Raw genomic sequence first — 26,438 nt, 5'->3', positions numbered from 1 at the left:
TAAAATTTTGTCGTATATATGTGGATACATGTCCAGTAAATCATACTATCCTAAGCTTCTGGGTAGTTTCCACGTGTAACATGTAATCGCACTTAGCATATCTGTCGTCCACTTAAAAGTTTTGATCCGAATTAAGAGTAAGATTTTATAAGAGTTGCCACCTGGTAAAATCACAACTCAAAAAGAGCACTGAAGGGATAAGCTCCATGTAACTTTCACTACTCCACCTACTCTGATCAGAATTCATATACAACAATAAAAAGAATTGAGAAGATAAGCCTTCATGTAACTTTCACCCCCAAAATATATGCTTATGCTGCATGCATGAACCAATATGTTATTATATATAAAAATATACTCACTTTTTTGGGTCATACCAGATATGTATTTGGAACATCACCAGATTTAGAAAGAACCAATAGTATTGTGATTTCGAAACCAATCTTGTGATTATATTAGTTATTCCTAAAATACGAAATCAACATGATTGACCCTGTCAAAATGATAATTAATATTGTATACTACGTACTATCTTTTGTTTGGGAACATTTATATGCACTCGTTGCATGCAACATCTTTATAGTGTATATAATCATGGGCAGCTCATATACAATGTCGCAGAACGTGAGAGAGATGTTGCATGTAACTGCAACAAATGCGTGCACGAGGTTTCTCTGCTTTCGTTTACTGTACGTGTTCTTCAAAAGTGTACCGTCACCATCAGATGAAAAAAAAAATATGCTTCTCGGAAACTTACAACTTTGCTCGGTTTAAGGGCAAAGACTTGATGCTCTCGAATCAATTAGTTCCTTTTTAAAAGTTTAAACGATGTTTATGGTGGATACTTCATGCTTGGTCAAGATGCAGGCTCTTTGGCATGTTATTTTGGTTGAAAAAAAAGAATATCGATCACAAAGTAAAAAAGGTAAGGGAGATTCCTTGCGTTAGTCAGCTTCTTCGTCTTTCGATTTTGGAAGTCTGAATTCAAAAAAAAAAAAGGCACTTCATATACACTTGTACAAGATGTTCACTTCATTTATGAATATTCTTTGAAGAATGGACCTGAACACGATATCGTTTTTAAGCTTTGCCATCTTGACTTCCTAGCTTTGTTTCTTAATTATAAGTTGTAAGCCACAAGGGGACTTTCTCAAAAGTAGGACTCTCTGTCACCTCACAGTTTAACGTCAATTTTCGTGCTAACATTTATGCCAAAAATATGAGATGACAGATAATTCATGAAGAGTCTAACTATTTAGAGAGTCTTCTTAGCATTTCTCTAATCTCTATGGTTTGAGCTAATTAAATTCCACTATTTTATGCCCCCATTATTGCAATTTAACTCCCGTTGTAGTTTACTCATTGTTGCAAGTCAAATACAAAGTTAGGTTTGCCATTTTTTCTCGAGTTACATACGTAAAGGTAAATTAGACGTTTTTGAGGTGTAAAAACATCATATGCATGCCTGGACCTCAAAGCGCTGAATCCGTAGAAATTATGGCGGAGTTCAACCTGTTTTGAAATTATAACAATTAGTAAGCTACAACGATTAATTGCACCTAAACTACAACCATAATAAAACTTGCGCCTAAATCCGAGGTTCGTTTACCTTATGGCGAAGAGTAACCCGTAATAAATCTGGGCCGTTGGCATGGGCCCAAGAAAAAGAAAAAGAAAAAATGTGGTCGAATGGGACCTCTAAATCGGTGTTTTAGGCATCACCGATAGAGATCCTAAATGGAGTCTCAACAATCGTGTAGTTTCTAAATATATGGACAAAAGGCTCTCAAAAGGCCAGAATTAAATACCTCAAAGTATCTCAACATATAGAGACTCAAATAGTGGACCTCTTATTAATTTTGAGTAGGAACGATGATGCTCTTTATGTTTGTTTTTCCTTGTATTTTGAACCCATCCACATGAGACAACTTCTCATTTAATTTTCTCCTGTGGCTTTTTTTTTTTCCCTTCTCTTGAAAATTAAATGTTTATTTTTATCAATGGTCACAATACTCCAACAAAATAAACAATAATTTTTTAAATATTTTAATCCTTACATTTAGGGATTATAATATAAGGATTTCTTATTGCAAACAATATTCTTGATGTTGGTGGTGGGAGTTCCTAAGTATGAACTCCCATTAGAGATGCTCTTAGCGTCTATGATAGTGTATTGCATTGAAAAATGGGTCAGAACAAGCACAACGGCCTAACAATAGAAAATTTTTCTTATATAATAACATATAACATATTGTTATGTATTCTGGACACAACGAAAATTTCTGTTAACAATTGCCCACGCACAAACGTTCTTTCAATTTGCTCACCGGTCCTTGAACCCTATTTATCGATGAATTTGCCTATTCGATTCGTAAAAGTTGGTCGGGACCAAAATATAGGGCGTGGAATTGAATGTGGATGCAATGAGAGCCCTTACTTTCCTTCTTGCACAAGAATAGTAGAATACACACCTTTCACCTTTGTCTGATTGCGTGCTACTCTCTCTGTCTGGTTTAAAGCAACTTCGGGACTTTGAAAAATTGCTCAGAAATGGATAAAATATGACCAAGTGAGTTGGGAATTTGTGAACCATTTAAAGGGTAACAAAGTGAACTTTCCCTTTGTCTTTTAGAAACTCGAATATTCTTTTAAAGCCTCTATATGATTCCTTGACGTTGGTAGTGGGAGTTCTTAAGTATGAACTCCCATTAGAGATGTTCTTAGCGTCTATGATAGTGTATTGCATCGAAAAATGGGTAAGAACAAGCACAATAACCTAACAATAGAAAAAATTTCTTATATCATAACATATAACGTATTGTTATGTATTCTGGACATAATGAAAATTTTTGTTAGCAATTGCCCACGCGCAAACGTTCTTTCAATTTGCTCACCGGTCCTTGAACCCTATTTATCGATGAATTTGCTTATTCGTTTCGTAACAGTTGCTCGGGACCAAAATACAGGGCGTGGAATTGAATGTGGAGGCAATGAGAGCCCTTACTTTCCTTCTTGCACAAGAATAGTAGAATACACACCTTTCACCTTTGTCTGATTGCGTGCTGCTCTCTCTGTCTGGTTTAAAGCAACTTCAGGACTTTGAAAAATTGCTCAGAAATGGATAAAATATGACCAAGTGAGTTGGGAGTTTGTGAACCATCTAAAGGGTAACAAAGTGAACTTTCCCTTTGTCTTTTCGGTTTTTTTCATTGCAATCCCTAGCTACATGCTCTATTTTAGTAACTCCCCCAAACTAAATCCTAGAGCATCTTCAAAAAAGATATCAAATAAGTAATAACAATAATAAAAGACAACGCAAGTGTTTTTGAATCGATGTGCCAATTCTTATGTGGCATGACATGGAATGAGAATAAGAGAAGATTCTGTCAAATTTGACAACTCCTTCAAATCTATTTTTAATTATTTAAAATCAAGATTTGTTCCGCATAACGCCAGGAGTCTTGACAATTTCTCCATTACCACTGCATATCAGCCAAAAAGAAAACTAATCACAAAGTACTAAAAACCATCAAACTGAAGATTAGAATACATCTTGCTGGAAGGAGCTCCTAATCGAAGAAGCTGAATCCCATATCGTCATCACTCACTTCCTTGGGTTCTTCCTTCTTCTATTATGCTGCAAGAGCAGCGGTAGCAGGGGCAGCCCCACCGACACCTGAACCAGCAACGGCAACAGCAGCATTGCGGCTGCAAAACCTCAACACTTTACCATTTTTATTATGGGTGGTAGAGAGGTGAGGGAGACAAGAGGAATGATGGGTGGTAGAGAGCTGCGCGACTGCAAACCTCAACACTATCGTCTAGGGTTTTAATCTATTTTTAGTTATGAATAAATACTTTTCTTCATTATTAATTATTTTTTTGTTTTACAAATAATTATAAAAAGTAATAATATAATAAATAATAGTTTAAATTTGACATAGCGGATGGTGAGCAAATTAATAAAAAAATCAAAATGCCACATCAGCCTTCAAATTTAAATTTCATGTTTAAAATTTAACATATCATTTGGAGATGGTCTTAGACTTCTATGCAGTTAAAATAATAATTAATATTGAAAAATAATTATTAATAATTAACAATTCTTAAAATATAACCTAGTGACAGGTCATAACAACCTCAGCATCAACATCATGCGGTTTAGAAATGTGGTATAATTTAACTGTTTCTTTAGCATTACTCGTTTTCACCAAAAATATGCTAAGCGATCATTTTTTTAAATTATATTTTGTAAATAACATAAGGTAACGGTTGATTGGGGACTCATTGTTTCATGATTTAAAAGAAGCAATTCGATCACCAATTACTAAATCAAGTGATTTATAAAATTAAAAAAAAAAATTCTTTAGCTTCACCATTTACAATAATGTGATGAGTTCTTAAAGTCTTATTCAATTTTTGCCTTCCTTTGGCTAACTACCCTTGTCCCTAGGAGTTAGGACCACTGTTATTGGAGCTCTCACAATGTTGTCAATGAGGGAAAAAATTACTTTGATTTATGAATGCACTTCAATTAAAAGAGTAAAGAGTCCAACTAACCCTAACTACATCTACTGTAGCCTTTATTACATTCTTAACATTTTCTTGCTTTGAGAAATGGAACGTAAAAGTACCGGAATTTCAAATCTATCACGCATTGTTACGTGTTTTGATTTTTCATATAAAGTCACATAATTCATTTGAAATATTATTATTTTAACATTCTCATTTCATATAGATTATTTCTTTTTTCTAAGTTTAAAATGTAAATTCCATTCAATAATTCGTTTGATTTTCATATTTAGATTGCATTATTTCATTTGTTTGCTTGTTTCTTGGAATAAATTCCATTATTTACACGTATTTGATATTTAAAGGCTATACACCGTATGGGTTGAAGCACAAAAGTAGAAAATGTGAGGGAAACTTTCGGAAATAATGGTAAATGCGGGGATCCAAAAGTGAAAAACCACTACGGTCCAACCCATTCCTCGTAACTGAAACCCTATTTGTCTTGCACCCCACGGTTCACCAACTCTGACCCCATGTCCTCCCCACTCACCGGGATACGTGACCAACGGTTCAATTTTTTTTCTTTCAATATTTACTATTGGTGCCCTGTTTCTTATTATTTTTACACAATTTCTCACACTATTTTTCAATTTCTCAGTGCGGTACTGTAACATGGGCCGGGCCGAAAACAATACATCACGTTACTATTATCGATGACTCGACTTGAATTTAAAATATTCTTATCTATGAGTAAAAATGAATATTATTATAGTTTTTACTCATATAAATGAAAATAAATATAATTTAATTATAATTTTAAAATTAATATTCTATACTAAATAAGGGAAAGAGGGTCGAACTCAAATAGAAAAGCCTTATCATAATAATTCATCGCTGACAACTTAATTTAAATTAAAACATATGTCCTTTCAGAACCAAGTTTGGACATATGTGTTTTCTTCCTTACAAAGCCCGATGGGACTTGGAATGCATTATTTATTGTACCACAATTAAAATACAAATATAGATGTATTGTTATTTCACAACGGTAATGCTCTCTTTGAATAAAAATCCTTCATGTAACATGAAAGAAATCCTCTTTGGATCTTTTCCACCTAATTCATCAAGGTTATAAATTTGGACACTTAAAATTTGATCTAACGACTAAAGTTAATAACTTTTTTACGAGGCCTTTTGTTTTTAGCCGTTGGATCAAATTTAAAGAGTTCGGATTTGTGAACTTGTAGGATTAGGTGGAAGGGATTTGGAGATGATCCATCCCATGTAACGAAGGAGAAATTTTAGTATGCCTGATGCATGGTCATTTTTTCCTATAATTATTTTCGTTATTCTCTCAGGTCGTTTCCTCAGTGATTGTTAAACCATGTGCCGAAGAATGGTAATTATGTGGCACGTCGACTAGCTTGAATGGGTGTGGGTAGTACTGAGTCGGTTTTATGGTTTGAAGACCCCTGATTTGATTAGGGATGTATTGATGGAAGAAAGTATGTAATTTTGCTTTACTGTCATTTGAGGATAGTTTATCTATCATGGGGGAAGCTCTTTTCCCTTCGATTGGGTTGAAAGTTTCGACAAAGTTTTATTGAGGCCCATTAAGCACACTATCCTCGGCTTGTACATATTTGAATTGTTTTCAATGAATATTGTACTTCATTTAAAAATAAAAATAAAAGAATTGAGATTTCAGCTAAGCCACATAATAAATAGTCTAATTTGGTATCGAACCTAAAATTCGAACTTAACACCTCTCATTTTCAAATGAAAATAAATATCATCGGATCATAATACTTGATGACATTTTTAAAGTACTTTTAAACTTGGGTAAGATTTTGTCTTTAAATTTTAAATTAATTATATTATTACATTTAATGTATCAGATCGTGTTCCTAACTTCTAATGACAAGGAGAGTGAGAGAAAGAAAGAAAGAAGTATAGAAATTCAGTCTGTCTAGTCGTTGTTCTTGTACTTTTTTTTAAATTTCTTTGCTTTTCTTGTCCAGTATTTAACGTTAGATCACATCATCTCAACATTCAGGCTTTTCTCTTCTTTTTCTTTTGTGTACTCTCATTGTTTTTCTCAAATAAAATATTTAGCTTCTACCCTCTGGTGACAAGACCCATGTGCTTTTCTTTTGTTTGCTTTTGAGGAGAAATAAAAAATTCCAATAAATAAATAATTATACATAAATAAATTAAGAAGCATCTCTTTCTCTCTACTTCCAGTCTTCTACTAAAAGTTGCAGGAAACCCAAAAAAAAAGAAAACATACTTTTTATGTTTTATTTTGGTCAATACACGCCCAGCCTTTTCATTACACTGCCACTTCAAACCACCCAAGCTCCCAACACCTCAAAGAGTGAGAAAGTGAACTTTCTTACCATCCAAACAGAGTTTTGAAGAAATGACCAAAGACGATGACTTTAAGCTCCTCAAAATCCAGGTCCTTTTCTATTAACCCACATTCTTTCCCTTCACTCTCTCTTTTTTTTTTTTTTTTTTTTTCCCTAAATATTATTATTTTTATTCAGTCAACATGTTGGTCTTTTTCCGAAGGATCTTGGTTTTTGTTGTTTGGTTTTTTATTCTTTTTGTTGTTGCATTTTTACAGACTTGTATTCTCAAAGTGAACATTCACTGTGATGGTTGTAAGCAGAAAGTCAAGAAACTCCTTCAGAGAATTGAAGGTACTCACTTTTTGTAGTGTTCTTGTATTTTAATTGATGACTAACTTACTACCACTTTTCTCTTTCTAAAAGCATATTATTGTAAGACTTGTTTGGTTACTGAGAAAAGTACGCTAGAAAAAAGGGTAAAATTAAGTAAAAAGATTTTACCATTGATGAATTTAGGAGTAATTTTTGCATAAAATTCTCACTCATTCTTCAAGATATGATTGAAAATTTTCACCCATTTCTGTTTAAAGTTTACCGTTATGTGCATTTCTTATTCAGTTTTCTTCCTTGTTTTGAAACCCAATTCTCCTACAGGTGTTTACCAAGTGAAAATAGATTCTGATCAGCAGAAAGTCACAGTTTCTGGAAGTGTGGATTCTGCAACTTTGATCAAGAAACTGCTCAGAGCTGGGAAACATGCTGAGATCTGGTCCCAGAAATCTAATAACCAAAGCCAGAAGGGAAACAACAACTGCATCAGAGATGACAAGACCAAGAACATCAACAACAACGAAGGGCAGAAACAGGGCATCCTCAAGAACTTCGAAGCCTTCAAAAACCAGCAAAAGTTTCCGTCTTTCAGCTCCGAGGAAGATGATGACTTCTTCGACGATGAGGAAGAAAGCGAGGAGGACGAGCTGCGATTTATCCGTGGGATGCTCAGGCAGCAGCAGCAGCAGCAAGCAAATGATGCAAAGAGAAATGCTGGAGTGATCAACGCGGCTGCTGCAGCTCCCAACAATGCGAAGATGATGAACAACAATGTTGGAAGTGTGAATCCCGGGAAGAAAGGTGGGCACCCAATTCAGAATATGAAGGCGAATCCAGGCGGGATTGATCCGAAAACAATGGCGGCCCTGAAGATGAACATCAATAACGGTGAAGCTACAAGAGGAAACATGAATGACCTGAGTGCGATGATGAGTTTAGCCGGTTTTCATGGAAATGGTGGAAATGTTGCTGCAAATGCTGCTGCTTTGGAAGCAAATCCCAACGTTCTTGGAGGGTTTCAGGCACAGGCAAACCCTAATGCAGCAGGTTTCCCAGGTGGTGGATATACCGCGGGGCAAATTGGTCAATACCCATCTTCTATCCTGATGAATCCAAATGGGTACACCCACCCATCACAGATGATGAACATGCAGGCTAGGCAAGCAGCAATGCAGCAACAGCCACAGATGATGTATCATAGGTCTCCCTTGGTTCCTCCTAGTACTGGCTACTACAATTACTATCCTAGCCCCGGCCCTAGCTTTTCCCCTACCGCCGCCGCATACCCCTACGGCAGTGAGCCTGGTTACGGCAGTAATAACACTGCTGCTCACATGTTCAGTGATGAGAACACCAGCAGCTGTTCAATCATGTAATTTCATCATCTAGGAAAAAACAAATGTGTAGAGTAGGGGGAGGGGAGAGTGAACTTCTCGGTTTTATTGGTGGGGTTTTTTGGACGACGAGTCGTTTGTTGGAGTGAATCTAATCACTTATCTGTGTAATGTAATCTGTAGTTCTTGGGGTAATGTTTCCCCTTCTTGTTTCAGGACTGAGTTTAATCCAACCATCCTAGTAAATAATCTGCTTTGTTCCTGTATTTTCGTCTTTGTAGTTACATTTCCTTTTCAAACAAGATGTGTACGAAAATAGGAGGTCGGGTACAATACATCTCACTCAGTAGTACGGGTTTTATGCTAAATATAACAGTTGCAAGATCCCTTAGATTGTTTGATGCAAGGTCTAAATAGTTAATTTTCCGGATCACATAGTGGTGCATATCATGGATGAATAATGGCAACAATGGAAAAATTAATTGAGGGATTTGTCTAAAATTAGAACGTAATGAAACTCCAATGGATGATATTCAATATAAAAGATTATAGATACAAGAGTAAAAATCTGAGTGAACAATTGATACTCTCATCGCATTTTGACCTAAATAATCCATTCTTTTGTGGAAGTGATTTACAAACATCGTTCTCTTTCTTTATATACTCTTGCTCACGTTTAAGTCGAAAAATCAAAAGAGAATAATAAGCCAAAAATAAACAAGATTGTCCAATAATCGTTTCCCTATTTCTAAGTCATCCGAGTTTGGGTTTTTAGGTTACGGTCGATTCGGAAACTGGATAAATTTTATGATGCCAATTGGGGGACAAATGTGGCATCGGATGGTGCATTTGTGGTCAGCGGGGAGGACTGAGGGGCATCATGAAATTTGCGCAGGGTTAGGAACAGCTGGGCTGACAATGTCCAGTGGTATAAAATGCAAACACAGTATTTGCCACATGAACCAGATTTGCACGCGTATGTCACGTGCGTCTTACTTTTGATGCGTGCAAAACTTGTTAACCAAGAGGACCACAGGGCTTATTTGCAATTCTCACTTGTGGCCTTGTGGGTGGTTGGTGCTCATCTGCAACTTGCGAAGATTTGGAACGTGATCAATATAAGTCAATACAGAAGTTAGACGTTTCAGTTTACAAGTGTTTTTAGAATAACCAAAAATATTTGTAATAAATTTTAGGGTAAATTACATAAAATTATTTTAACTATTGAATCAGTCGCAATTTCATATTCCTTTAAAATTTTTTAATGTCATACCTTATTTACGAATTTTTTACAATTTTATACCTTCTATCAGTTTTTTGTCAGTTCTTCCGTTAAATAGTGACGTGGTTTAATACGAGCCCACTATCTATTAAAAAATTAATAAAATATTAAAAAACTAAAAAAAAAAAAATCATTTAATATTTTTTTTTAGATGAGGAACCCACCCCATATCCCCTCTCTTCCCCCTCCCATCTTCCCCAAAACCAAACCCAAACCCCACCCCCCTTCTTCCGTGCTCCTGTCCTTCACCACAACCCCCCCCCCCCCCCCCCCCCCCGGGCGGGTCTTCCCAAAACCCAAAACCACCCAGATCCCACACCATCGCTCGACTCCCTCCCTCCCACCCTTCCCGTCTTCCCCAAACCCAAAACCACCCAGATCCCACACCATCGCTCAACTCCCTTTCTCCCACCCTTATTATATCGTTTAAAGTGAACAATACTAAAAATTTTTCATTAAAGTTCTCTTATTTATTAGATTACAACTTTGATTGATATTGATGAGACTTCCACCATCATATCATATATATATATATATATATATTGGCACTAATATTACTCACTGCCGTGAGTGGTAGCAGAAGTGCTTTTACACCCTGGAGGTCCACAACTAGAAGAGGAAGGGCCCCTTGTTAATTTTTCAATTCAACCACTCAAATCGTACTTTCCACCACTAAACATATATAAACTTGTGATATATTTGACGGCCACAGAAAATAATAGAATGTAATGATGAGCGAAATATAATTATCAGCCAATCCTCAACTCGTGAGTAAGAGCCTAAAACGTCTTAGGGTCGAATTTCTTTTGTGACAAATTCAATACCAATTTATTCATCTCTTTCTTTATTATAAATATGTTGTTGTATAAAAAAATTAGACATAAATCATGCCTATTGTATCACGGATTGAATATCGATCTCAGATCTATATCCATAATAAGTGGGGTCACAAAACCACTTCGGAGATGAGTTTCCAAACTAGCCTAGTTCAATCCAATGTCCAATTCCCAATCCAAACCAGCCCATCAAACGTGCATTCCCATATCGATTTGGCAACCTAATGCGTCCAAATGCGGATAAAACTCATGTTGCTGCATTCAAACTTCGCCTTATGTAAAGCTATAAGTTTTTTTATTTTTTATTTTTTATTTTTTTTATAAGGGAACTAGTTGGTGGTTTTATCACGTCGGTCCACTTTTCTAGAGATTGAAAAAACTCACATAAGCTTCTCAGTCTCTCTCTTGCCACTATTAAAATATCATCTGACAAAGTTAAAAGGTGAGCCAAGTATTATCCTAATTCTATTTATTCCTAGGAGAGAGTTGCATTGCACTATGTTTATTTTCCTTTATTTGCTTTTCAATACATTTGATAAAAAAAAAAATCATCTTTATATAGTAATATATTAACATCCTAATTTTATTTTTCCATGAAAAATAAAATTTTAATATCCTAATCGAGATTGTCAACATAAATTCATTAAAATTTTAATATCCTAATCCAGATTGTCAACATAAATTCATTCGGGCCTCTTTGCCTTGGTCCTCGTTGTGATTCATTCGTCAAAAAATAACGTCATTCATTTAATTACAATATTAATTAAAGAATAAGAACAAAGGATGCAATAAATTTCTGTTCATAAGAAAAAAAATTGTAATACAAATAAAAATATGATAAATACAGAAATTCCTAATGCCTTCGCGAACATGTCCTTGTGCTTCTTTTTTTTCTTTTTTTTTTTATTTTCCGGAAATACTAAACGGAAGTGCTTTATTGACAACAATTACTTTGTTTATATATACAAGGCCGTGGATTACATTTGTGACAGAAAGAAATGAACACGAAAAGAAATCTATTGCCAAAGTTAAAACTTTTAACTTATCACAGAAGTATCAGATTCAACAACTGAGTTACAGAAAGATGTTGAGCCATGACGGCCTGAGTTAAAATCTCGTTGGTAGCTAATCTATCATCCACTCTAACAAAATATATCTTTTGACAAAAAAAAAAAAACAATTGAATTACGTGCAAAAAAAAAAAAATTACGTAACAATATTTGATTTGTTGAATCTTGATATTTACTTTATATTTTTATTTATTACTATTACGCAAAGTGTTGACACATTTTTGGTGAATAGATTTGGAAATAAATTTGGTGATTAACAAATAACAAAGTCCATAAAAAGAAATATATTTCTATTTCTATTTACATATTATTTTTACTTGCCGTACAACCTGAATATACAAGAAATATCAGACAAACGAGTATCATCCAAAAGCCAAAATGGCCACCTAAAGAGGAGGAGGGAAGAACAAACCCAGCAACCTCAAAACTCATTTACAGGTAAACCGTCACAAGATAAAACCATCACCAAAGAGGAAGGAGGCATTGCTGCCCATCTATAAGAGCTCACGCTCGAATTGGCACATAACGCAGAATCCAAAGGGGAAGGAGGGCCCTACAGGAAATGCTGCGTATTTTTTATAAGGTGAGGTTAGATAGATTATCTGCCTAAATTATTTTATATACAATGTGATTTGTCGGTTAATGATTAATTTCTTTATTAAATTATTACAGGAAAAACGTTGTATCTAGACCTGGTTTTAAAAAATAATTTCTCTTATATTGAGTACTACGGTCTAGTGATATTTTTATTCACTTATAAGGGAGAGATTTTAGGTTTGATTCTCAGCAAAAGCATATTTGAATCACATTATTGCTAACTCATTGTGAGGTTAAACCCACACCCTCCTTTTTAGTACAGATAATATTGTTTGTTAAAAAAATATATATAATTTCCCTAACATTTTCCATTATGCATAACATTTTAAACATTTTTTTCTTCTTTCTTTAACATCATATCCCAACAGACGAAATTAACCAAAGAGAAATAATTAACACGCACCTGTTTTAATTTTGATCGTTGATTTTATTTGGTTTATTTAGTATAATGGCTAAAAATCAAGAAAAACATGTGAGAAACAAAAAATGGTATGTGAAAATCGTATCCCTTAGCCAAATACTTTCCCTTTTTCTTCTTTTTTTCCCATTATATTTCGAGTCCGACGAATCCAACACATCCAAACAAGAAAACGCTGTCCAGCCGCCTTTAAAACAACAGTCTCTCTCTCTCAACTCTCAACCTCCTCCTTTCCGCAAAACACCTACTCAGATAAATCACTTTTCCAATAAGCACTTATCTCTCTCTCTCTCTCCCCCCTCCATGCAACCGAGCTAAGACAGAGAGAGAGAGATGGTTAGAGCCCAGAGAGTTTTGGTGTTATTAATATCTTTTCTGGGGTTGCTTTTGGAGACTTCATGGGCGGAAGAGCAGCTTGTAAATCTGACCAGGCTGCACATGTTTGTGGATGAACTTCCCGATATGCCCCTACTCAAAGGCTTTGATGTTGTCGATGGTGTTCCCAAACCCAAGTCATTAAAAATTGGCATGTACATGAAAAAATGGGTAAGCAACCCAACCATCATTCAATTTGCATTTATTTTCTAACTGTTGTAAATTGTATGGCGTAATTGTTGATAATTAGATTTTTACATATATGTTGATTAACACGTTTATTTTGGATTGATGATGAATTGATAATTCGGTCTAAATTTTAGGTAGTTAGGTAGACTAAATTTCATAGCTATTTTGCAAACTATCACTAGTTGAAAAGAAACACATTAATTAACACATAAGTAATGAGAATTGTTATTGACATTCAAAAAAATTTATTTTACACTCTAAACTTTTTATAATTAGAAAGAAAAATACATTTATGAAAAATGTAGAATGAGATTTTTGAAGTGCTAATAACAGTTCGTTAAGTAATAATCCAGTTATTATAGCTTAAGATCGGACCAAGATGCACAGAAGGGTCACCAACCCAATTCCATATTCACAGTTGTAAAGCTGCTTCCCGTAATTTAATTATTACTTTATTAGTGGGATCTTATTAGGGATCAGGATCCTCTCCTGATATTAAAAAAATAAGTCTGCTGAGCAAGTAATCGTAATCGTTGAAATTCGATCCAATCCCTACAAACGGAATCCTTTAAAAATAATAATACTTGTAATCGTTGAATTAAATTTCAATAATCAGGATTGTCTGCTCAGCAGATTCAGTTTTTAAGGTGAGGAAAGGATCCTGGTCCTTATTAGTGAGCTCGTTTAGACCGCGACATAAATTCCGATGTCGCTATTTTGGTCTTTTTTCCATTTTTATCCATTTTTAACCCCTTCGTTTGTCAGTGTAATCTTTTTATATTATTTTATTTTCTTTGCAGAGATTCCACCGAGACCTTCCGGCGACTCCAGTGTTCGCCTACGGTACACATAAGCGCACAGCAACGGTGCCTGGTCCAACAATCGAAGCCCTCCATGGAATCGATACCTTCGTGACGTGGCGTAATTACCTCCCCTCCAAACACATTCTGCCTTGGGATCCCACCATTCCAACGGCCTTACCCGCTACCAACAAGGGCGTTCCTACTGTGGTGCACCTCCACGGCGGCATCCATGAACCCGCAAGCGATGGAAGCGCAGAAGCATGGTTCACCGCCAAATTCAAAGACCGTGGGCCCGCTTGGCCGAAGCGAAGATATCGCTACCGCAATCAGCAACAACCCGGGAACCTGTGGTACCATGATCACTCCATGGGGTTGACCAGAGTCAACCTCCTCGCAGGTTTGATTGGGGCCTACATTGTCCGTCAGCCGGAAGTCGAAGACCCGCTTCGACTCCCAATTGGCGAATTTGATCGAACGCTAATGGTGTTCGATCGTAGCTTTCGCACCGACGGTTCGATATACATGAACTCTACCGGAAACAATCCCTCCATACACCCGCAATGGCAGCCGGAATATTTTGGTGACGCAATTATTGTGAATGGGAAGGCATGGCCGCAGCTGAAGGTACGACGTCGTAAATACAGATTCCGAATTATCAACGCTAGCAATGCGAGGTTCTTCAGATTCTTCTTCGCCAACGGTTTGAGATTCATCCACGTGGGGGCTGATTCGGCGTACCTTGGGAAACCGGTGGGGACCAAGGACATTTTGCTGGCGCCTTCTGAGATCGCTGACGTGGTGGTTGACTTTTCGAAGTCCAGGAATGCCAATGCTATCCTAGCCAACGATGCACCGTATCCTTACCCATCGGGTGATCCCGTTAACATTGCTAACAGTAAGGTCATGCAGTTTTTGATTGCTGACCATTCAGAGCTGGACACGTCACGTGTTCCGGCGTGGTTAATTCAGTACCCCGCTCCTGATCAATCGAGTGCATCACGCACACGATACATTGCAATGTATGAGTACACGAGCGACGCGGATGAGCCGACACATCTTTATTTGAACGGGAAATCTTATGAGGCACCGGCGACGGAGATCGCGAAAGCGGGGACCAGTGAGGTGTGGAACGTGATCAATCTGACGGCGGACAACCATCCGTTACACATTCACTTGGGACTGTTCGTTGTACTGGAGCAGAGGGAGCTGGTGAATGTAGAAAAGTTTAAAGATTGCATGAATAAATTAAACGACGCCGTCAAGTGCCAAATAAGCAAATATGCAGTTGGCAAGAGAGTAGAGGTGCCAGCTCACGAGAAAGGTTGGAAGAATGTGTTCAAGATGAGACCCGGTACCGTGACACAGATATTTTTGAGATTTGCTTACATACACTCGAATGCATCGTATGAGTTTGATCCTACTGCGGAGCCTGGTTACGTGTACCATTGTCATGTAAGTATAGCTTTTAAATTTTGTTTCACTTACACTATGTGTGTTTCATTTTATTTTCGTATCAGTGATATAATTTAAACTACTCTAATATGGTGAAAAATTGTTAATATTCATAGGGGTTGACATGTAATTTTAATTCTATTTTGTGTAGATCTTGGATCATGAGGACAATGCCATGATGAGACCTTTAAAAATTGTCCGTTGACAAGGGCGACTGGATACGAGAGACTCCCGGATGCAAAATGATATATAATTGTTTACACAACAAAATCTCTCCACCGAGACCCACCAGTAGTTAAAAGTAGCACCGATACTTTCATGAAGCATATGCAAGATTCATAGACACAACTTTGAATAACAAGGAACTCCCGCGGCAAGGCAATGTGGCGTTTTTGTCACAAATATTGATTGTTACAGCTTGAGATGGTAAAAGAGTGCGGAAATCATTTTTCTACCTCAGCACACTCTTTACAAAGTATAGAAGCTGCATTTTGTGGCCTTTTTGTAGGAACTTTGGGCTGTTGGCCCATTGCACCAAGGAAAAAATGGAAAGTTCCTTCTAAAGCATTCAATAAAAACAATTTGCAATGCTTCTTGATACAGATTTTTCTTTTTTGGATCTTTGAGGAACTTTTAATTTGGTGAGTCAGAAATTTTTTCAAATGTGTAAACTTGTACCCTACAAATTTTTCATCAAATCATAAAAAATTATGGATAAATTTGCCGATTTGGAGTAAATTATCACTTCATAAATGAAAGTACAGAAAAATATAACATAAGTTCGAGTTCATTTGCGGGTGATCTAAATCGCTTTAGTACTAGATAGCGTTTTACCGCAATAATGAAAACTAATTATTTTATATAAAATTAATTTTGAAAAGATGTCGCTTTTAAAAAAACAATTTTGATTGAGGAAACTTACTTTTAAAGACGGGAGTCAGCGGATAACATTGGAAGCACGGCCAGTCAGGAACAGCGGGAAATGGGATAACAGTGCTGCCTCCGAGTTCCGTCGACGGGGAAAACGAGATGACAGTAATTCTGAGCCGTCCGTTCCTCTCCTTGCCCGTCCAAAACCGACGATTCAACAAATCCCGACCGTCCGCTCCACCAAGCATCTCATGCTTCAATCCCCGGCACTCCTTCAAGGTCAGTTAATTACCGCCAAACAGTCCTCCCATTTATTTGAATTAAATCATGAAGAGAACTAAAATTGTTGCTCTGTTTGGATACGGTGATTAAGAGAGACTACACGAGCGTAATGATAGTCCCGACCGGGATTGGAGCCGCCATTGGCGGATACGCCGGCGACGCCCTGCCCGTCGCCCGCACTCTCTCCTCCGTCGTCGATTGCCTCATCGCTCACCCCAACGTACGTATTTTAAATTTTAAATTTAGCGTTTTGAAGTCCCGAATTTGGCAGTCTCCGAGTCTGCCACTGTGACGTTGACTAATATTGACCGTCGCGGCAGGTGCTGAATGCGGCGATGCTTTACTGGCCAATGCCGAATGCGTTGTACGTCGAAGGTTATGCCCTTGACCGCTTTGCTGAAGGCCTATGGGGTCTCATGCCTGTTCACCAAAACAAGGTAATTTCGGAAATTGAAATTTAATTTTCTCAACACATTTTATAGGTTTATTTTACTTAGTGTTTGATTTGTGAAGTAGGTGGGTTTGGTTCTTGATTGTGGCATCGAGGAGGAGCTTCGTGTTCGCCATTTGCAAGTGGCGGATGCTGCGAGGGCTTCCCTTGGCTTGCCTGTTGTGGAATATGTTGTCACTGACACTCCATTGCAGGTACTAATTTAGCTGTTGAAACTTGGATTTGATTTTGTATTGCGTTTATCCGGTTATTAGGTTTTTGATCGTTAATTGCACATTATGTATGCCTTTCAAGTTTCAATCTCATTCGAAGAAAGCGCTTGAAAACTCGGCAATTGCAAAGAGATTTAGTTGTTACTAGCTTCACTTTTCTTTGCTGCCAAGCCTGTGTTTTCATCTCAATAATTGTGACTGCACGAGATTGAATGGGACAAGTTTTACAGGTAGAGAAGTGGGTTGATCCAAAAACTAGGCAATCAACAGGGAGGATTAAGCACCCTGATTCACTATTGAGGGCTGTGCAGGCTTTAGTTAAACACTCGCAAGTAAATGCTGTTGCAGTTGTTGGACGCTTCCCAGACGGTGATGATGTTCAAGACACAGACGATTATCGACAAGGGATGGTATGTTAAATTTTAACAACAATATAATGCATGTTCTGTTTTGTTATGTGTAAACTTTCCTGAACTCTCGACTGCAATTTTATTATGCAATAAGTTGAAGCGAGCCAATTGCTTATTGTACTTGGTTTACTTAATTTTGTTACAATGAGTCCGTTGAACATGACCCTGAACAATAAGTTTCCAAATTTCACATTTGGGTAGTGGTCCGGTTTTATGTAACATTGAAAATAGGGAAGATGTCGACGCTGCTAATATTTTTCCTCCTTCCCCCTCCCATTCCACCTTTCTATACTAACGTGCAATTTAGGATACTAGTGTAATGACAGGAATTGAAACTGCTTAGACGCATCATGTGTTGTACAGGCATCGCTCTCTAGTATTTGTGGTTATCACATAGCCACGCACAACCATAAACATCAATTTACAGTTAAAAACTAATCAGGACCATGATTAATATAGGAATAAGGTGATATTAATGATGACATACGAACGTTTTGGTTTGTTTGATATTACACTCTACTTCAGACATTACCTTCAGCAGCAAGACTGAAGGCATTCTGTTTATTTGTATAAAGTCGACATCTCATTTCACTTTGTACCTTACAGGGAATTGATCTATTGGCAGGGGTTGAGGCAGTTATAAGCCATCTAGTGGTGAAGGAGTTCCAAATTCCTTGTGCACACGCTCCTGCTTTATCACCACTCCCCATGACCCCATCTCTATGCCCAAAATCAGCTGCTGAGGAGGTCAGTAAATTTTTGCATAACTCAGAGTCTCGATGGCCGGTCTATGAGCGTTAGGAGATAATACTCGTAGGGAACATTGGAAAAAAAAAGTAGAAATGAAAGAATATGATATCAATGCTCTTCTGGAAGGTGATTTCTTTGTTCTCTATTTTTCTATGTGCAACAGTTGGGGTACACATTCTTGCCATGTGTGCTTGCTGGGCTTAGTAATGCACCACAGTACTTGGTAAAGAACTCTGAGTCGGAGAATGGTTGCATACTTGCTAGTGATGTTGATAGCGTCATCCTTCCTAGAGATGCTTTTGGAGGACATGGCGCTATTGCTTTTGCACGAAGCAAAAGAAACAAGGTATAATCTTGGAACCTGAGGATGTTTTGCCTATTGCACGTATCAAAAGCAGATTTGACTGATATCATATGGCTACTTTTTCCTTGTGATACTAATTCTAATTTTATTACAGCCACTTATAATTGCTGTGGATGAAAATGAAACAGTCCTTGATGATACACCAGATAAATTTGGGATTGAAGCGGTATGTATCCAAATGTGCAATCAAATGTGTGCACATCCCGTCTTCTCATTTTCCCCCCTTTGGTTGTTGGGACTTGGGAGTAACTTCTGGGATGGAAGAATTTCCACGTGTCTCGTTCTAATTTATGGTGTAGTGATCTGTACATATCATTATTCATTTGTTCTGAACATACGTACCCACTAGGAAAATGGCTTTGCTTCAACTCATAGGCTTTATGTTTCTAAGCTAAATGAAACTTTTCCTGCAGGTCAATGTCTCAAACTATTGGGAAGCAATTGGTGTCATTGCAGCACACAAGGCTGGAGTAAATCCGCATTCTCTACGAAGAAATAGGATTAAGAATCTTCAACAAACTTCTCTGTTGCCTGCCAATGGTTACGCCGTTAAAATGCCACAGTAATCGGCTGATTAAAGTAGTTACATTTCTCTTTCCAACTAATTTTTTTAGGCTTTAACTATTCAAGTTTCGAAATACATCATTCAACACTTGAGAATTTTATCACGTTGGATTTATGGTTGAAGATTCAACCTGCTGTTCTCATAAAGATGTTGATTTTTCAGTAGGTGGAACGGATGCAGCTTGGTGACTTGTTGAATCCGCTACTGACTTTTAACCAGGTGAATCATCTGGTCACGAATTAAGCGCCATTCGACGTGGATAGGCGGCACCGAATACCAATTCATCAACCTAAATGTTGATGGAACGTGAAACTACAAGTCAATGGTTGTCTCGTATTTGTTTCGGTACGTTTTAGATCTTGATCAGAAGTAAAATCAATTGGTGGTGATCAAATTTTGTACTGAGTGATGATGCTAATGCTGATACACATAAACACATATAGATATATCTGTTTGTAGACAAATATACATATAATTGAACGATGACCATATAATTTGTTGGTACTGTCCTATTTCTTATCTTTGTATACATATAGTTGAACGATGACCATAGAATCTGTTGGTACTGTCCTTGTTCTTATCTGGTACCTGTCCTAAAAAAATTGGGACGACTCTCTGCACCCCCACCTGCCGTTCAAAACTGGGGTTATTGACAACACAGAGCAGAAAGTACAAGTTTGAATTGTTTTGCGAGTTTTAATTGTTTATGTTACAATTTACAACAGCAGTCTTGACTCTTGAGAGGTTCAAATCTAGAAGCTGCCTTGACTGAGTAATTATTGTTCATCTTTTTGTGGAAAAGGGCAGTCTGCAAGGATCATAGATTGTGCATGGACTTTTCCTTGTGTTGGTAAGAGCATATTTAAATGAGATGTAAAAAATTATACGTAGAATATTATGACAAAAAAAGACTAGTATTTTTGTTTCAAATGAGACGTTAAAATCCTACTTGGATTGATATTCTTTACTTTGCTGTCAAATTTGAAGATAGCTTCAAAAAAAAAATTTTGTTTGTTTTATTTTAATGCTAGGTCCACAGATTGTCTTTATTTTTCTCACTTGTTGATTATTTTATTATTAAATTTTGACTCGCGTAGTTTTATAAATAATAAAAAAGCATTGGACACTTTGCAAAATGTGATGTTACCCATCAACTATAAATATGAAATTTGACATTCTTCTCGATAAAAGCACTTTTGTGGAACAAAAGTACTTTTGAAATTTTCTGCCAAATACAATGAATGATTTTGGCTGCCAAAAAACTATTTTTATCCGCTATAGAAGTAAGTCTCAAACAAGCTCGACTTTCTAGAAAACCATAATCAATGCAAATAACTTGGTTAGTTGATGCAGGATAAAGGGATTTAAGGTTGTGATTCAAGAATCCGGATCTTATTTGTGAGATCTGGAAACCCGTAAATCGTGTCCATTTATCGTAAATTGTGTAGTTAGAAATTATTTTAAATATTTTTATTTAAAATTAAACACGAATAATACCTAATAAAAACTGAACATATGATGTACGATAAACGAACACGATTTACGAATCCTTAATATCCTCACCAAAAAGACCAGAGGAGGATCCTGTCGGTTGTTTCAGAAAACCTTAACCTACGATTTCAGAATCCAATGTTTTGATTCTTCGTAAATGGGTACATGAGCACTAAAATATTGTCTCAATTTAAATACAAGAAAAACCTAATAATCATTAAAAGAGAGAAAATATATTATACTATAATAAGTTGAAAGGTAGATAGTGAAGGAGGAGGTGCTTATCCGTGACTGGCAACCGTGTTCGAAATGGCAGATAGTGCTTTGCTGGTAAAGTGATTGGCGGTGGCTCGCTGGGAAATTTTAGATAACATGCATGGCAACCGTGTTCGAAGTCATAATAATATAATGTTGAGATTTGCTGGTAAAGTGCTTTGCAAACATGAATCATATGTAAGAGCTAGCTTCACCATATGATTGTTTATATACCATTTGATTTCACGTGAGTATAACGATTAATGTATTAAGTTTCAGGTTTTATGAGAGCCCAGTCCATACCTTTACGAGGATAATTTATATGGACCGAATACACTGTCACGATGACAACTTATGACAACTTATATCATAAAACAATCATGTGCATGCTAACTACGCTTCACATAAAATCATATTACTAAATCCGGACGTAATAGTGACGGTGGACGGGTTCGTAAAAGTTGGTCTATACGTTGATGCTTCCCGTATAAAACAGGTCAACTGATTAATACCCTATGCTATAATGTTGTACAGTATATGGAAAGTCGGGTCCAAGAAAAACAGTGTTACTTGCATGCAGCTGTCATTGATCGAGACCTGTTAAAAAAATACAGTAAACATGAGTCGAACATCCAAGCACTGACATGCATAAAAATATTGCTATAAAAGTCAACAAATAGTTTTCCAAGTACTAGAAATTATGTCATTGCAAATTTTGAATAATACGGCATTCCTGCCCCTCTATCAGTGTTGGGCCAGTTTGAGCATAAGATTAAACCAGATGAATCCTTTGTTGATTTTTGTTTGACATAGGAGAAGGCTGCTGGTACGAATACTAAGGATAATTGGTTGGAGTTAGGATAGGATCAGATTTGAATTCTTTTGGTGTGACCAAAACTTACAAATATAGTCGTTTGATTAATATTACAGTTTAGTGATATTGAGAGGTTTTAAGTTTGACTTCTATTGTTGAACCATATGCATTATTGCTAGCTTATTGTGAGGCTAAGCTCATCTGTCCTCCTTAGTTTAAATAATATCGTTTGTTAAAAAAAAAGTTCGACTTCCATTGATGGCGAGCTCTATGCCACATTATTATGACTGATTAATTGTGTGGACAAGCCCATATCCCCACCCCTTAGTGTAAATATATAATTATATTAAGGAAAAAAAATCAAAATTTGACGAAAGAATCTTCTACGATAAAACTAATTGGTAATAAAGAGAATAACCACATTCAAGGTTGCTTAAAATTTTGAGGTGAGACTACACTTCACATCCTAATTAATTCTTCGTGTAACCATACTCAAGCCAAACGCATAAAAAACACATTTGAGTGTTGTGGAACACATGTAGTCCTTGAACTTCCAACATAAGAGAACTTCAAACATAAGACAAGGCAACCTGTTTTAATATTATGCAAAAAGAAGAAATTCCATTGTAAAATTAAGTGACAATGAAGAGAGTAGCAACCAAGAATTTTCCATGTAGTTGTATGCCATTCAATTATTCAAGATGTAGAATCGATCTTATTTTTCATGTATACCATTTTTCTTTTTAGACTTTTACGAACAATTCCTTGTCCACGAAAGACAAATGTTAACGATAAAGATGTATTTTTATAGCACCAAATTAAAAGACTAGCTTGGAATAAAAGTACATTGCAAACCAAAAGAAAAGAAAATATAAGAGAAATACGTAGCTGGGGGCAGCTGCCAAGCATGCGGAGAGGCAGCTCGTCCGTCAAATACATATGGCATTTGTTGGACAAATACGTACACATCATGCTGCAGCTAACACAAGGCGAAGGTGGCATGCTTTCTTTACCTTCAATCTTTCCAATATCCTTTATTAAGGGTTTTATTTCTATACAATATATATATATATATATATATATATATATATATATATATATATAATTTTAATTTTGATACCATCCAAATTAAGTTGCTAGATAATGTATGTGCTATTTTTTGCCTGAAAAGTCATATGCTCATCGATCACTTGCAGTTCAACCCTACCAAGATTTCTTCATAGCCTTAACGATATTGAATTATATGAGGATTTTTTTTTTTCAAACAAGACTATCATTGAATTGTGCTTTTAAGATCCTAACTCAAATCATTAAAAATAAGATCTAGACTTTAACGGCATATATTACTTGTTATAAAAGACAACCCACTTTTTTTTCTATCATATTTCTCACAAGTCTATACGTTATATATTGCAAAGCAAATATGGTTGCGCAAAAGGTTTGCAATTCTTGGATCTTGTTTACACACAACCTTGCATATAATTTAGTAATTTTTCTCAATTGTTACGCTTAAGATAAAATATGATCATATGCATGTCTATAAGATCTAAAGAAACCTTGTTTGTTAAGAAAAAATATCTGTTTACCGTAGAGAATAAGGAATACCGATCAGAGATGTACTTAGCAAACAAAGAAAAAGAATGAATCAGATCTCTATGTATTAATTTACACATTAATTAATTATTTAGCTTTTTTTGTTAGTAGTCTTCTTGCAGTCGCGCGCGTGTGTGTGTATTATATGATGCACCTGGACTCAGTGCCGAGATTTTATCAACAGACAATGATTGATAGTGTTTAATTTGAAGTTAACAAACTTAATTCTTCTCAACTTTTTTCCTTTTTAACGATAAAGTAACAAACTTACTTAGCTCCAATCACCCTAGAGCAGAAGGATATTACCCGTCCTACTATCCAGATCCGTATATTTTAGACAAGTAATATATAGACAACTCTCTCTCTCTCTCTCTCTCTCTCACATACACACACCCACACCCATCTTTCTTGCATGCACGAGAGACACATGCTCATCAAGAAGTCCAACAACCTAACTCCCAACCTGTTGTGGATATTGTGTGTGGATATATTGTTTGTCCTTGTTTCTTCTTCAATCAATGACTAGAAACGTACAAAGATGGGCATTACCTATGGTCCCCTTCTAGCTTTAGCAATTACTAATAAACAGGTTTACAGGTAGCTTAATTGTTGATTACAATGTTTTGTAAGAGAAACAGTACTAATCAATTACATGCATGTGAAAGCTGGTTGATATATATATATATATATATATATATATATATATATATATATATATATATATATAACGTATGTAACAATTGAAGATCATCGTCACCATCGGCCCTTTATATATAAACTTCAAACTAATACTTATAATATATATGGGGTTTTAATAAATTAATTTCCTCAATATTGCGTATTAATTAACCTAAACTCTACGTTAATTAATCTCCACAGGCTAGGAGTTTCGACAAATGTTGCTCAGAGAATCAAAATCAGAGAAAAAGATTTATCAAACCCTAACAGTTAATTAATTGGACCCTAGCTACTAAAAACTAATCTATCAATTTGTATACAGGAACCTTTAAAAAATTGTTAGTATTTTTAAGTCTAAATTAACATGATCGATCCACCTAGAATCATTATTAGCATTGCCATTGGGCTTATTAAGTTTATAATATGGTCAGAAAGTGAAAGCTCCAACCGAAGATTCATAGTGTAGGTAATGTGGACGTCATCATTACTTCATTATTACCAGAAAGGAAGACAAGAACAGAGCGATAATTGTTTTTCGCAGTAGGTCAATCATTGAACACAATTACCTACGAGCGAATACTGAATTGCTACGCTCACTGTTTTATTAATTCCATTAGCGAATGGTGCTGTAGATAGATACAAATTGCAGTAAGCAGAATGCCACCAACTCCAATCCTCTCGTTGCTTTCTTATTTCATCTTTATAAACTCTTTTTCTTTTTTTGGGGTGGTTTTCGCTTTTTCGTCGAACAAAATTATTGGAGATTCATGATGATGAGAAACCGGAACTCTTATGATTTGGTAGCACATCAATTTTGTGTGTGATCCTTTGATTTTTGCTATCAAAGTTGATAATATTAATATATAACAAGAGAGAAGCACCAGTCTTACTCAACAATGCTGGGCTCTGGAATAAAAATTAAAATGTGTGTGCAGACTCAGCCAATAATTGGCAAGCCACAGCCATGGCCTAAACGGCTAAACTATAAACCCTACACGCACAGAGATACACGCATATAATATATTATGTATACATATTAAATGGCCTATGTTTCTGAACATGAGATCGACAGAGACATATTGGTGAGCCGACGAAACAGCAGAGGTTATAGTCCATAATCCTTATCCAAACACTGAAGACTGTAGTGTAAGTGTTGGTGCATTTTTAATATTAACTAATAAATAAAATTGTTATTGTTTGATTTTAGTGGGACATTTATTTGTTGTTAGTGAGAAATTTATTGTTGTTAGTGGGGAATTAAGATGGAGTCTTTTAGCCTTTCATCTTTTGTAACTCTTGTAACATTTTTCTTGTTAATTTTTGTTTATTACTATATTAACTATGGGTGATAATATTTGTTAAAAAAAAAAACCTATGGGAAATAATAAATCTACAATTAGTAGCATTTTCTCCGTCATCCTTTTATTCATTATCCCACTAGCAATTTATTCTACAACAATTATTCTTCATTGCTCCATCTTTTCCATTTTTACTTATTGGCCAAAGAAGGGTTTTCTTGTGGTGGAGCTTTGGACTCTTCCTTTTTGTGTGGATATGTTTGAGTCACACAACAATTCAGTTGGGTTGTTGTATCCAGGGAGGGACAAGTCAATATATATACTGCTGCTGCACCGGTTCGTGGAGCTTGAATATCTTAATTAATAAAAAATTGAGATATCCGCACCTCAACCTAACTGTCCACGTGTTTATTATCAAAATGGCATAATTTTCTTGTATTTTTTTCAACAGTAAGTGTGTGTGTGTGTATGGGGGCTGAATCTAGTTTACTGGACCATCAGCTATATTTGGCTGAATCTATGCTTATCTGAAAGGTGCGCACAAGGGACAAATTAACGCACGTAGGTAAGTAGGTAAAATCAGTACCAAATATTGTGGATAAAGGAGGAGGGGAGTGGTTATTTGTAAGATTTATACTAATACTTTTTATGCTGATGAGGATGACAAAAATGGGAAGCTATCAGTCAACGTGCATGCATGAGCATGTGATCACATTGTTATTGCTACCTTCCCCCCTTCATTCCTTCCATTTTCTCTATAACGATTAACTGAACATGAACCTACGTTCACCTAAATAAAACCATCTTTGAAACTGCTGGTGTTCTTGATTCATATTATCGTGCAATCACACCA

The 26,438-nt window shown here is 36.1% G+C and overlaps 3 protein-coding genes across 9 annotated transcripts; all 3 read left to right on the top strand.

Moving 5' to 3' along the window:
• The first annotated feature begins 6,566 nt into the window (after positions 1 to 6,566).
• Positions 6,567 to 8,796, top strand: LOC137732536 (heavy metal-associated isoprenylated plant protein 37-like). Its single transcript, XM_068471857.2, has 3 exons — positions 6,567 to 6,973; positions 7,142 to 7,217; positions 7,521 to 8,796. The coding sequence occupies exons 1-3, from the start codon at positions 6,935 to 6,937 to the stop codon at positions 8,570 to 8,572; spliced, it is 1,167 nt and encodes a 388-aa protein (XP_068327958.1). The 5' UTR covers positions 6,567 to 6,934; the 3' UTR covers positions 8,573 to 8,796.
• Positions 8,797 to 12,791: 3,995 nt separating this feature from the next.
• LOC137733005 (multicopper oxidase LPR1) lies at positions 12,792 to 16,152 on the top strand. The gene is made up of 3 exons (XM_068472232.2): positions 12,792 to 13,279; positions 14,098 to 15,552; positions 15,704 to 16,152. Exons 1-3 carry the CDS (start codon positions 13,067 to 13,069, stop codon positions 15,755 to 15,757), a joined length of 1,722 nt encoding a protein of 573 aa, XP_068328333.2. The 5' UTR covers positions 12,792 to 13,066; the 3' UTR covers positions 15,758 to 16,152.
• A 24-nt stretch (positions 16,153 to 16,176) lies between these two features.
• On the top strand, positions 16,177 to 20,006 carry LOC137731942 (uncharacterized). 7 transcript variants are annotated; one of them, XR_015957879.1, is made up of 10 exons: positions 16,444 to 16,701; positions 16,796 to 16,924; positions 17,025 to 17,141; positions 17,221 to 17,349; positions 17,598 to 17,777; positions 18,384 to 18,524; positions 18,691 to 18,873; positions 18,986 to 19,184; positions 19,305 to 19,470; positions 19,619 to 20,006. XR_015957879.1 is itself a non-coding variant. In XM_068471209.2 (10 exons), the coding sequence occupies exons 1-9, from the start codon at positions 16,582 to 16,584 to the stop codon at positions 19,455 to 19,457; spliced, it is 1,224 nt and encodes a 407-aa protein (XP_068327310.1). In that variant the 5' UTR covers positions 16,444 to 16,581; the 3' UTR covers positions 19,458 to 19,470; positions 19,619 to 20,006. The 7 variants fall into 7 exon arrangements, 5 of the variants coding, with proteins under 5 accessions (XP_088544065.1, XP_068327310.1, XP_088544067.1 ...); XR_015957880.1 differs by having other exon boundaries at positions 19,622 to 19,850; XM_068471209.2 differs by having other exon boundaries at positions 18,986 to 19,057.
• The last annotated feature ends 6,432 nt before the right edge of the window (positions 20,007 to 26,438 follow it).

This window comes from Pyrus communis, chromosome 16 (genome assembly GCF_041283825.1).
Source record: "Pyrus communis isolate YQ-2024b chromosome 16, ASM4128382v1, whole genome shotgun sequence".
In the NCBI taxonomy this organism is placed as follows: Eukaryota; Viridiplantae; Streptophyta; class Magnoliopsida; order Rosales; family Rosaceae; genus Pyrus; species Pyrus communis.
The sequence above is the reverse complement of the archived record's forward strand: the minus strand, read 5'-3'. Positions and strand labels throughout refer to the sequence as shown.